The following is a 12,795-nucleotide window of genomic DNA, read 5'->3' on the forward strand; positions in this document are numbered from 1 at the left end:
TGAATGTTATTATACAACATTTAGATAATATAGATTGTGTGGATTATATAGATTACTCTAAAATAGATGGGGAAATAAAAGAACTAGAATAATAGAATAATTCTGAAAAAAGAATAAAGTTCTGTCCAATTACAAGACTTTCATGTGGCTATAGTAATCAAGACTGTGTGGTGTTGGTGACTGAACAAATAGGTCAACAAAATGTAATAAAGAATTCAGAAATAGCCCAACACAGATAGGGCCAACTGATTTTTGACAAAGATGCAAAAAGAATTCAATGGAATAATGTCGGTTGTTCTGGAGTGATTTGATATTCCTCCTCTATTCTCCTAAAATGAGCCTCAATCTAAACCCTCCATCTCATTCAAAATTGAAATCCAAATGGAGGATAAGCTTCCATATAAAAGTTACAGATGTACAGCTTTTACATGTAACATTGGCCAAAACCCTCAGGTCTCTAGGGCTTATCGTAGAGGTTTTAGAAATGACACAAAAACCAATTTTTTAAAAGGAAAATTGGACTTCCCCAGAATTTTGCCTTGTGACTGTTAAGAGGATAAAAAGAGAAATTACACACTGGGAGAAAACCATCTATCAGGCCGTTTATACTTAAACTGTAAACTGTGTTCTGAGATTCAATGCTCAAAAAAATCTAGGTAAAAGTGGGCAAAAGACATGGAGAGACGTTGCACCAAAGAGAATATATAGATGGCAAGTAGGCACATATAAAAATGCTCAATATACTTAACCATTAGGGAAATGCAAATTAGAACCACAAGGAGTTCTTACTTCATATTTATCAGAATGGTTAAAAACTACAACAGATGTTGGCAAGGATCTGAAGAAAATGGATTACTCATACATTGCTGGTGAGAATGTAATATGATACTACCACTCTGGGGAAGTTTGGCAGTTTCTTATAACTAACATGCTTTTACTGTACAACCCCGCAGTTGTACGCCTGGGCATTTATCCCAGGGAAATGAAAACTTATGCTCACTATGTGTGTGTGTGTGTGTGTGTGTGTGTGTGTGTGTGGTGTATCTATATCTACATATATACACACACACAAATGTTTATAGCAGCTTTATTCATAATAGTCCCAAACTGGAAACCAACCAGATGTCCAGGTGAGGCACATCACTCCTATGGAGGAATGGTGTGCAGCAAGAAGACGCAACACACCCTCCATACAACAAAAAACTTGGATGTATCTCATAGATATTATGCTGCGTGAAAAGCCATTCAAAGCGCTACATCTTGTGTGGTTCCAATTTTATAACTTTCTTGAAATGTAAAAATCACAGAAACATTAGTCGTTGCCATGGTTTAAGGCTGGGGGGGAAGGAATTTGAGTGAGACTATAAAGGGTAGTACGAAGCAAAAGCTGGTGGTGATAGACTAGTACAGTATTTTGATTGCTGTGGTGATTGCTATAGAATCCTCTACATGTGATAAGTGATAAGAATTATACATGTATGTCATACCAATGTCAATTACATTATCTATAACCATTGGGAAAGTGGCTGGAGCGTACACTGCACATCTATAGTATGTTTGCAATTTTCTCAGCATATATAATTATTTCAAAATAAAAAGTCTAAAAAATTTAGAATTTATTGTCTAAAAATTTAGAATAATTTGCTAAGAGCAGCTGACTTAGCTCATTTCAGAAATCATGCCGTAAGTGGGACACCAGTAAGCCAGTGCTGCACACTGGATACCTGATGCAGCCCAGGCCCTGCTACCAGTGCTGCTTCTAGGAAGTGGATTTTCTAGTGCTTGCTGCTCTCAGCACTAGAGCTGTGACAATGAACTCCATCATTTCATCTTTGAATCATTCCTTGCAGATAACTATTAGGTTGAAGTGACAGTTTGTGCAGCAGAAGAGTTTACTCAGCAGGTCTGGGGTGTTCAAAACGGTGCATTCCAAAGACAGGTACTCAAATTCTAAAGAAAGGTTCCACTCTTGACAAGCTCCTGAAAGATAACCTTTAAGTCCCTGGAATGCCCTCCCTGATTGGAGTGTCTTTGTTCACCTGGGGCTTTGACCATACCAGATAATTTATATTGACAGTGGGGTTAGAGTGGGGCCTTGGATCTGTGGTATTAGTTTGACCTATGCACAGGCTGGATACTTAGTTACTAAGGTCAGTCACGCAGGTGTCCCATACCTACCTGACTGACCCCTAGTAAAGGTTTCAACGTTCCAGTGAGTAACCTGATTGCCACACATCATGCTGGGAGAATTAAGCACTGATCATGCAAAGCCACTTAAAGAACAACTAGAAACTCATGCCTGGTCTCTCCTGAACTTTGCCCTATGCTGCTTTTAATAGTGATGATTTAATTCGGTATCTCTTCACTGTAATGAACTACATCCACAAATATAACACCTTTTCTGAGTTTTATAGCTATTGAGGATGGTCTTGAGGACCTTGCCACACTGGTAAATCCTAGATCACATTCATTTAGCTGTGATCAGAAAGATCAGAGCATGTGAAAAGTGAGTATCTGCCATTTGTGACTTGTACAGTTGGAACTGTTATATAACAAAGAATATATGCACTCTATTACCTTACTGAATGTGGGGAAATAACTTGAAATACCTCTAGCTCCAAGGGATTTCAGTCAGCATATGTAGGAGTATATAAAATAATCTTACACATCAAAGACTACATTAACACAAGAAAATAGGTTAAAGACTAGCAGACTTTACAAAAGAAATCTAACAGGCCCATTAATATGTGAGTATATGCCCCATTACTTATCAGAAATATAAATTAAAACCAGAAGAAAATTCCAATAAAATGCACACCCAAATTGGCCAAAAATTGAGAAGTCTTGTTGTACTAAGTGCTATAGGGAATATCAATCTTATCCCTGGGCATCAGATGTCATAAGAATTTTTAAAAAAGCATTAAAATATAATATATGTGTACAACTGTTCTTATTGCAATGTTGTATTGCAGTGTGTCTTCCCTCAAAAGAATCCCCCTGAAACTAAATGAATGACCGTCAGTAGGGAAATGCTGTAACAGATGGTGATACATCCCTATCATGAAATATTATGCAGCAGTGTAAAAGAGTGTGAGTAGACTAGTCTTAACTATGATAAATCAAGTGCACTGAAGTGTATATAATTTTGTAAAGCAGTTGAAAACATGACTTTGAATATGAAGGATACAAGTATGGTTGTTAAAAATGCATGTGTCATAAAAGAGGGTAGTGGTGAAAGAAAATAGCAGGAGGCAATAATCAAAATGCAATTGAAAATATTTATGGCAGATACAATAAATTCATTTATGTAAGAATGTATGTGCATAAAGTGTTAATTGATAAAGTAGCATCAAAATACTTTATTGAAAGAGGGTGGGATTTAGAGTGCTTACTAATTAAAAAATAGGTACTGTGAAATTTTTAATAACGAATATACATTTTCTGTATAATGAGGAAAATAAGTAGATTCATTGCAGGTGTCTTGCTTGACAATCAGGGTGGATAGTGGGATTCATTCATTCATCATCAATTTTTTTTTTTTTTGGCATATAAGATATGCCAGGTATCATCTCAGGCACTGGGAATACAGCAATGAATAAAACAAACAAAAATCCACCTCTCTCAAAGACTTTTTTCATTCAAATGGGTTGGGAAAAGGGTGATTAAAGGGGAAACTGTTGGTTAGGCAGAATCAGTTTGGGACCTGTTAATTTTGAAAATACTGAGAGATAGCTAATTGGAGAACTGAGCTAGGCAGTTGCATTGTGGATCTAAAAGTCATAGTCCAAGTCAAGACTAGAAATACAGATATGGAAGCAGCTAGCTTATAAAATGGTGTTTCAGACCTCCTTTCCTGAGTCTGATCACGTCCCACTGCAGACACTTTACAGAGGAAGTGCTGAGGAAAAACAGGCAGCTGACAGGGGAGGTTGCTATGCAACAGATGAAGAAAGTCATCCAGCCAGGCAGAATTGATGTTGGCCCTTGGGGACCAAATGCTGCTGTCCTTCCTAGCGTTAGCTTCTTTTCATATGTTGGCTTCTGGCAGGAACTGATGCCAGAACAAATGTGAAATGCACAAAGATCTGCCTTGGATTTTTGGAAAGAATCAGTTCAATTTGAGTCACTTCATATGTGTATACCATTTTCTGCTTTTGAAAGTTTTTTGAGTTTCCAGTCATTCTGGAGGCATAACATATGTGTGTCCTTAAGTAGGACTCTAGGAAGTGCTCCTTGTGCTTCCCATTTTGTATATTAAGAACCAGGCTCAGAAGTGTAGTGAGCTGAGTAAGCCAATGCAGTGACTGACAGACCTGGCACTCCATCCCAAATTGAGGTGCCGCCCTGGGAGCAACCTGGGCAACTGTTTGCTCTAAATCAGGGCTTGCCTGGTTCAGACATGCAAGTGCCTTAATGCCCTGGGCAGTCTGGCAGGCACCAGGAAGGCCTCAGAGGCAATTTGTGCCACTCTCCATGCAAAGACCTGGAAGTTGACAGCGTGGACCCCAAGGTACAATTGCTACTCTGCATGGGCCCCTAAAGAATTGGCAGGACATAGGGTTTGGCCTTTACCTGTGTCCCGGATGCAGAGCATGTGATAGGTCTGGAAGAACACAAACCTTTCATATATTTGGGAAAGATACTGAGGTGAGGGAAGGTTTGGCATTCAGAGTGAAGGAAGGAGGGTGCCTCACCCCCCAGGCCAGCACTAGTGGAACCTGAGTTTTGAAGTCAGGAAGACCCTGGCTCAAACTCTTCATTTTCTATTTACTGACTCTGTGACCTTGTCTAGATCACAGAATATTTCTGTGCCTCGGCTTTCTGATCTGCAAAATGGAGACGTTGAAAACCATGTCGCAGGCTGCTGTGGGAGAAAGACAAACACCAGCACAGAACGTGCTGTGATGTACAAGCTGTGCCCTATGCTGCACCACCACCCCTCACCTCCACGCACAAAATAAGTCCATGGCTGGAGCTGCACAAAGGGCAAGCAAGAAAGCTTGCTTACAAGTCTGCAAGCTGGTGAGGGGGGTGGGGGATCGGGAGTCAGGTAGCAGGCACAGACTTTTCCCACCTCTAACAGTGTATCTATCCTCTCAGGCCATTGCTTTTCCTGGGTCCCAAAGTGGATGGGCTTAGCAGGAGCCTAGCACTTGTTGCAATTAGAGACCCCACACTGAGACCTCCTGCACAGTAATCTAAGTGTTGCTAGGCAAGGGGGTGGAGATGCATGCCGACCTGACAGGAGGGGCCTTGAGAGGGGAGGGATAGGCTTAGAGACGCATTGCGGAAAAGGTAGGGGGCCGGTGTGCGGGGGCAAGGGGTGGGACCTAGAGCCACAGCGCATCTGTTTGGGGGAGGGGATACGGAGGAAGGGGAGGGATCACTGTATATTGTCGACCTGGTTGGTGGTGGGGTGGTGTGTTGGCAAAGGGGCGGGACTGCCTGCCATTACACATGCGCATCATGGTCTTTAGGACGAAGCTTTTGTTGGGGAAGCGGGCGGGACTCTACTTGGTCGTTCGGGTCTTGCGCATGCGCGCGGCCATCTGAGGCGGTGGGTGGTATATTAAGCGGAGAGGCGGGGTCGTTCTAGCTGCCGCGCTGGCATTTTCTCCTGGACAAGGAGAGGGTGCGGCTGCTGAGAGCCGAGCACTGCAATCCCGATCCTCTGAGTCGTGAAGAAGGGAGACAACGAGGGGGTTGGGGTTGGGGCCTGAGGCAAGGTGAGATTTAGCCCCCAGACAGGGCATCTGCCCCCTGGTGCGGGCCCCCCATTTTTCATCCCGACCCCTTTACCCCGGATTCTAATCCCCTTTCCGCTACCCGAGCTCCGATTCACACCCTTCACCTGATCCTCCCTTATTCAGGACCCCTGTTCCTCTCTCTGAACCCGTCCAATCCCCTCCCATCGTTCACAATCTCCACGTTCTCGACCTCGAGCTGTACTGTTAAACGGTTCCTTCTGATTCAGAACCCTCATTCAATTGCCCAGACGCGAATTCCAGCCCAGTCTCCCTGGATTCATAACTGTTACCTGCTTTCTGAACCCTGACTTGAAGCTTCTCCCAGTCAGTAGCTTCTCAGGATTCAGAACCTCCCATTGGGACACCCATTCACTTTTCCCACTACGGTCCGGCAGGTTCTTAACATTCAGCACCTCATCCGCGCGCCCCCCCCCCACAAGCAACCCTCAAACCTTCCCCTTAAATTCGGTCCTTTATATTTGCCCTCTGTAGTATAACCCCAGCTCCTCCCCCACACCCCCCAGGCTCTGCTCTTGCCAGAGGGACAGGAGCCATGGCTCAGAACATGGACTGTGGTGCGGGCCTCCTCGGCTTCCAGGTGAGATCTCCACCCCCCCACCCTGCCATTTCCCCAACCGACAGCTCCCCTTGGGTCTCTTTGGCCCCCCAAACCCTGTATCCTATTTTGCCCTCTTCATGCTTTAACTCCCTTTAAGATTCCCATGGTTTAGCGATGGGGGACGGGGGAGGGGCATGCTTTGCGACCATCAGTCCCTGCTCAGAGAAAGGGGAGACCCTGTTAGTAGTCAGGGCAATCTGCCCAGAGAATGCGGGTTGGGTATGGAACCATTTTTTTCCCATAGCCCTGATGCCTGTACAGCAATCTGCTGCCCCCTCCCCCACTCGCCCTTTTCCACCCGCCCTCCCTTCTGCATTCCCCACCCCCTGCGACCCCCCTTATTCTCCTCAACTCCTCGCAACACCCTGGCTCCACCTCCCGTCCCTAACTCCTGCTGCACGCCACACGCCTCACAGCATGCCTGCACAGCATGCGCGCGCCTAGCAGCTCTAACCTCACTCCTGGACCATCCCCCGTACCACTTCTCCTGGACTCATTACTCCTTGCAACCCACACCGCGGTTTAACCTCTGCCCTGCATCACTCAGCCCCTGCCACACTGTGTTACCACTCAGCCTCTCTTAGCTCCTCCAGTGTTGCAGATCTTTGCCTCCGACCTCCTTTTGCACTAGCTGCCCTTCTGCACCTCTCCCGAGCTGCTCCACCCCCCATCCTGCTCCTGCCCGAAAGGCCCTGAGATTTAATTTTCTTCCCTGTATTTGCAGACTGAGGCCTCTGTGGAAGACAGCGCCTTGCTTATGCAGACCCTGATGGAGGCCATCCAGATCTCAGAGGCTCCACCTACCAACCAAGCCACAGCAGCTGCCAGCGGGCAGAATGCTAGTCCCCAGAGTTCACAGCCCCCAACAGCCAGTGAGATGGCTGATATTCAGGTTTCAGCAGCTGCCGCTAGGCCTAAGACAGCCTTCAAGGCCCAGAATGCCACCTCCAAAGGCCCAAATGGTGCCTATGATTTCTCTCAGGCTCTTAATGCCAAGGAGATGCCCAACACCCCACCTAAGACAGCCTTTAAGGCCCAAAATACCACCTCAAAGGGCCCAAATGCTGCCTATGATTTTTCCCAGGCAGCAACCACGAGTGAGTTAACTGCCAACAAGTCTGAGATGGCCTTTAAGGCCCAAAATGCCACTACTAATACTAAGGTGGGAGCAAATACCTCCTACAACTTCTCTCAGTCTCTCAATGCCAATGAGATGGCCAACACTCAGCCTAAGACAACCTTTAAGGCTTGGAATGACACCACTAAGGCCCCTATAGCTGATACCCAGATCCAGAATGTTAATCAGGCCAAGATGGCCACTTCCCAGGCTGATGTAGAGGCTGAACCAGGTATCTCTGAATCTGATGGTGCAGCTGCACAGACACCAGCAGATGGTTCCCAAGCTCAGAATCTGGAGTCTAGGACTATAATTCGGGGCAAGAGGACCCGCAAGGTGAGATCCCTGGTACTTCCACTTTGCTTTGGGCTCTGTTTTCTTCTCTGAGTTTGTTCATTTGTTCTAAACAATTTGTAGGCATGTATAGATAGCTAGGTAGCTGTCTCTATTCACCTGGGTCATAAGTGACAAAATAAGTGTCATAATTCCTGCCCTCTGGGTAGCCATAGGTTGATGGGGAGATGATACATGGACATATACAACAATCTATATGTGGTTCACGTAGTTGATGTTTTGATAGTAATTGCCATGTGTACCTCACGTAGTTGATGTTTTGATAGTAATTGCCATGTGTACCTCACTCATTAAGTCTTCAAAGTACTTTCCATCAGCCAGGGGTTCTAGTCTCAGTTTTACAGAGAGGAAATTCAGACCCAGAGAGGTGAGGTGACTTGAGTGATTTGTTCAGGGTGGTAACAAGCGGAGCCAGTAGTGTACATAGGAAGAGGAGAGGCTTCAGGCCCCACCCTTGGGCTGCTCCTGGCCTGGTGCAGAGATGAAACTCCTGCCTGGAAGACAGTGAAAGACAAGCCCAGGTCTCAGGGTGAACATTGGCTAGCGGGTCAGGCTGTCACTACAGGTGAGGGTCTGGGGTGGGGGGGCGTCTTCCTGGAATAGATAGGGTGAAGACACAAACATGTGGTAACTCTTGGCCTTCCTTCTCTCTGGTGATGCAGATTAATAACTTGAATGTGGAAGACAACAGCAGTGGGGACCAGAGGCGGGCCCCACTGTCTGCAGGGACCTGGAGGTCTGCACCAGTTCCAGTTACCACTCAGAACCCACCTGGCGCACCCCCAAATGTGCTCTGGCAGACCCCCTTGGCTTGGCAGAACCCATCAGGCTGGCAAAACCAGACAACCAGGCAGACCCCACCAGCACGTCAGAGCCCCCCAGCTAGGCAGACCCCACCAGCCTGGCAAAACCCTGTTGCTTGGCAGAACCCAGTGATCTGGCCGAACCCAGTGATCTGGCAGAACCCAGTGATTTGGCCTAATCCCATTGTCTGGCCTGGCCCTGTTGTCTGGCCAAACCCTCTGGCCTGGCAGAATCCACCCGGATGGCAGACCCCACCTGGATGGCAGACCCCACCAGGCTGGCAGGGTCCTCCAGATTGGCAAGGCCCTCCTGACTGGCCCCTGCCTCCTGACTGGCCATTGCCACCTGATTGGCCGCTTCCCACTGACTGGCCACTCCCACCTGACTGGATCCCCACTGATTGGCCAGTTCCACCTGACTGGCAGAACCTACGACCCTCACCAAACCTGCGCCCCTCTCCTAACTCTCGTGCCTCACAGAACCTGGGTGCCTCACAGCCCCGAGATGTGGCCCTTCTTCAGGAAAGAGTAAGAACTAACTCACCAGTCACTTCTATCTCTCTTGTTCTTTGTCATCCTCCCAGCTGTAATTTAACCAAGTTTTCTGTAAATATCTTGTAATTTAATGATTTTCTTTTCCCCCTTTCAGGCGAATAAATTGGTCAAGTACCTGATGCTTAAAGATTACACAAAGGTGCCCATCAAGCGCTCAGGTAGGCATTCAGACCCCACTTCTGGTGCCCTGCCCTTCCTCTCACCCCGTACTCTCCAGACATCTCTTTGCTTATGTTCCCTCCCTCACCTCCCACTTCTCCTTCTATGGCTGATTCTTCCTTCTTCATCCTTTGACAGCACTCTCCAGCAGGGCTGTCACAGGGTTTGCATTCTGTGGCCGCTGCTCAGACCGCACGCTCCCTCTTCTCTCTTACAGAAATGCTGAGGGATATCATCCGTGAATACACTGATGTTTATCCAGAAATCATTGAGCGTGCATGCTTTGTCCTGGAGAAGGTGAGAAGGCAGCCCCTGAGGACAGGGTGACGGGCAGTCTTGATTGCATAGATGTCCGGGTTTCTACTGGAAGCGCAGGGCCCTTCTCATCAGGACGCTGTGACTGAGAGTGGGTAGCTTGTGCTAGGTTTCGTTCACCGTCTTTTCTCCTGTCCCTGTAGAAATTTGGGATTCAGCTGAAGGAAATTGACAAGGAAGAACACCTGTATATTCTCATCAGCACGCCCGAGTCCCTGGCTGGCATACTGGGAACGTAAGGCGGGCAAGGAGCATTGCCTTTCTCGGTGGTGCTTTTTTTCCGGGAGTTTCAAGTAGGTCAGGGTCGTCACCTAGCAGGTCATGGGCAGTGGGTAGAACGACCCCTTAGCCCAGGATTACTGGGGAGTTCGAGGGGTGAGCTGGCTGGTATGTCTAGCAAATGGCTATTGAAAATATGTTCTTTTTGTTTTCCCTTAGGACCAAAGACACACCCAAGCTGGGTCTCCTCTTGGTGATTTTGGGCATCATCTTCATGAATGGCAATCGTGCCAGTGAAGGTGAGTGACTGAGCCCGCAGCTGGGATGGCTTCAGCCTGGTTTCCATTCTCACTTTCCGTCCCTTGTCTTCCCTTGCCTCCCACTGCAGCTGTCCTCTGGGAGGCACTACGCAAGATGGGACTGCGTCCTGGGTATGATTGGGCTCTCTCACCTCTTGCCTGTTCATATGTACCATCCTTTGGCAACAGAGGATGGTCCCAGGTTTGCATCAGCCTGGTTTAAGGGAATTGGTTTGGGGAGGTCCAGAGCCCAAGTACGTGACCTGGGTGGAGCGGGAACTACTTGCTGCCTCACTCTTATCTCTGAACTCTGTGCTGAAAAATTCTTTTTTTCTTTCTTCTGGCAATGTCATAGTCTCTGATTATGGGTTTCCTTTTACCATTAGGGTGAGACATCCACTCCTTGGAGATCTGCGGAAACTTCTCACTTATGAGTTTGTAAAGCAGAAGTAAGTGATGTCTGAGGGGCTTTTCCAGTCCTCATGACTTCTGTGCCGTGGTCTGCTTCAGAAAGACCTTCCCACACTCATTTGTTGTGCTAACTACCTGTCCTTATCCACACTGCAGCAACCTGTGTACTTGGAAGTATTTATTGCATACTCCTAGTGGCTGGATTTTTCTGCAGTAGTATTACCTTGCAAGTGAAGCTGTCCCCTATCCACAGAGTAGGCATAAAAGGCGTGTGTACTGCAGTGTCATCATTGTGATGGGTCTGTCTGTGGCTTATTGACAAGAACACAGACCCTGCAGCTGGAGCTGTGAGAGGGTGAAAGAAAGTGTCATCCTTTCTGTGACCTACTCATACCTCCTCACAGCTCTGACTGACTGCTGAGTGGAAAGTGGCATGGGAGTTGGAAGGCCTTGGTAGAGGGTAAATACTATTTAGCAATGAGTCTGGGGGAGAGGAGGTTCCTCCCTAAATCTGGGGCTTCACAGTCTGAGGTTACTATACTTTGATGGACTGCCAGTCTGCCCAGGTAGAAACAAAGGTCTTTTTGTTCTTTCTAAGATACTTGGACTATAGACGAGTGCCCAACAGCAACCCTCCAGAATACGAGTTCCTCTGGGGCCTCCGTTCCTACCACGAGACTAGCAAGATGAAAGTCCTGAGATTCATTGCAGAGGTAATTGAGGAGCGGCTCGAGACTTGATAGGTCAGGGGGTGAGCATGACTGACTGGGAATGTCCAGACGAGGAGTGAGGTCATCGGTAACAGATAGGCATATGTAGGTGCTGTGTTACTGGTGGCGTGTGCTGTTAGCACGTAAACAACACAAAGCAGGGCACTAGATACATGGTAGATGCTTTACTATGAACTATTAGCTAGCATTCTCTAGTAATCTTGTGGCTTTTGTTTTATTTTCTGTTCCTCATCTCAGGTTCAGAAGAGAGACCCACGCGACTGGACTGCGCAGTTCATGGAGGCTGCAGATGAGGCCTTGGATGCTCTGGATGCTGCTGCGGCAGAGGCCGAAGCCCGGGCTGAGGCGAGAAGCCGCATGGGGATTGGAGATGAGGCTGTATCTGGGCCCTGGAGCTGGGATGACATTGAGTTTGAGCTGCTGACCTGGGATGAGGAAGGAGATTTCGGAGATCCCTGGTCTAGAATCCCATTTACCTTCTGGGCCAGATACCACCAGAACGCCCGCTCCAGATTTCCTCAGACCTTCGCCGGCCCCATTATTGGCCCTGGTGGTACAGCCAGTGCCAACTTTGCTGCCAACTTTGGTGCCATCGGTTTCTTCTGGGTTGAGTGAGATGTTGGGTAGGTATAACCCTGAGAGGGTGTATCACTGGGGTGTAAAGGGTCCATGGGGGTGTATTTATGTGCTGGGAGTTACAGGAAACCCTTGGTGGGGAAATGAGGAAAGTATGGGAAACACTATTTGATACTTATTCCTTAATATCTGATATAGATCACTGATTTTCCAATTTTTCCTTATGTTCACAGATATTGCTAATCAGTTGCAATAGTCTTTCCCCTGAGTGAGGCTGAAGCCTCAAATTCCTTCTGAACACAGCTATCTAGAGAGCCACGTCCTGTTGACTGAAAGTGGCATGCAAGATAATTTTATTTGCTGTTCCCTGTCTATTGCTTCCCCCTCCTCCTTGTGTGCTGTCAAGTTTTGGTATCAGAAATAAACATTGAAACTGCAAAGTGAATTAGATGTGCTCCCTGTTTTTTACTGTTTGGGAAGTGACAGGGTCTGAGGGGCAGATGAGCTTTCAAGCGGCGGCAATTTGAGTACATCTAGCGAATGGGCTGCGAAACAAAAGAGGGATGAATGAACACAATGTTAATGAGGTCCAAGAACTAATTTGGCTTATTAAAAACATTATATATATATTACTTCCGTGACTCGTGATCCGCTGCTAAATATCCTGGAATAAGGAAAGGCCGTAGGTGTTGGGAAAGTTGTGTTTAAGACAGAGGAGGTAGAACTCCAGGTAATAACAAGGTCCAGAGAGTAGGTGGTTGAAGGGGAGAGAAGATAATTGTTCCTGGAGATGATGTTCCTGGAACGCCAAGGTGTTGATTTTATTACCAGTGTGGAAAGTAAAATAACTTCAGCATGGGGGAGGCGTAGGAACAGAGAACACTATGAAC

The 12,795-nt window shown here is 47.0% G+C and overlaps 1 protein-coding gene across 2 annotated transcripts in view; it reads left to right on the forward strand.

Annotated features, from left to right (window-relative positions):
* The window catches only part of LOC101619947 (melanoma-associated antigen D1), a 50,222-nt gene extending 37,872 nt beyond the window's left edge, over positions 1-12,350 (forward strand). The window contains exons 1-13 of one of the 2 annotated variants that reach the window (XM_004690050.2): positions 5,519-5,726; positions 6,272-6,345; positions 7,091-7,819; positions 8,500-9,168; positions 9,290-9,353; positions 9,572-9,651; positions 9,813-9,904; positions 10,108-10,187; positions 10,277-10,319; positions 10,574-10,636; positions 11,197-11,311; positions 11,567-11,952; positions 12,139-12,350. In XM_004690050.2, coding sequence (XP_004690107.1) covers positions 6,301-6,345; positions 7,091-7,819; positions 8,500-9,168; positions 9,290-9,353; positions 9,572-9,651; positions 9,813-9,904; positions 10,108-10,187; positions 10,277-10,319; positions 10,574-10,636; positions 11,197-11,311; positions 11,567-11,944 — 2,358 coding nt within the window. In that variant the 5' untranslated portion in view covers positions 5,519-5,726; positions 6,272-6,300 and the 3' untranslated portion in view covers positions 11,945-11,952; positions 12,139-12,350. Of the gene's footprint in view, positions 1-5,518; positions 5,727-6,271; positions 6,346-7,090; positions 7,820-8,499; positions 9,169-9,289; positions 9,354-9,571; positions 9,652-9,812; positions 9,905-10,107; positions 10,188-10,276; positions 10,320-10,573; positions 10,637-11,196; positions 11,312-11,566; positions 11,953-12,138 lie in introns of those variants that run through there. The other variant, XM_012730366.1, reaches the window with a different exon arrangement.
* Positions 12,351-12,795: the final 445 nt, after the last annotated feature.

Source organism: Condylura cristata, unplaced genomic scaffold (genome assembly GCF_000260355.1).
Source record: "Condylura cristata isolate star-nosed mole 26May11 unplaced genomic scaffold, ConCri1.0 scaffold00027, whole genome shotgun sequence".
Taxonomy (NCBI): domain Eukaryota; kingdom Metazoa; phylum Chordata; class Mammalia; order Eulipotyphla; family Talpidae; genus Condylura; species Condylura cristata.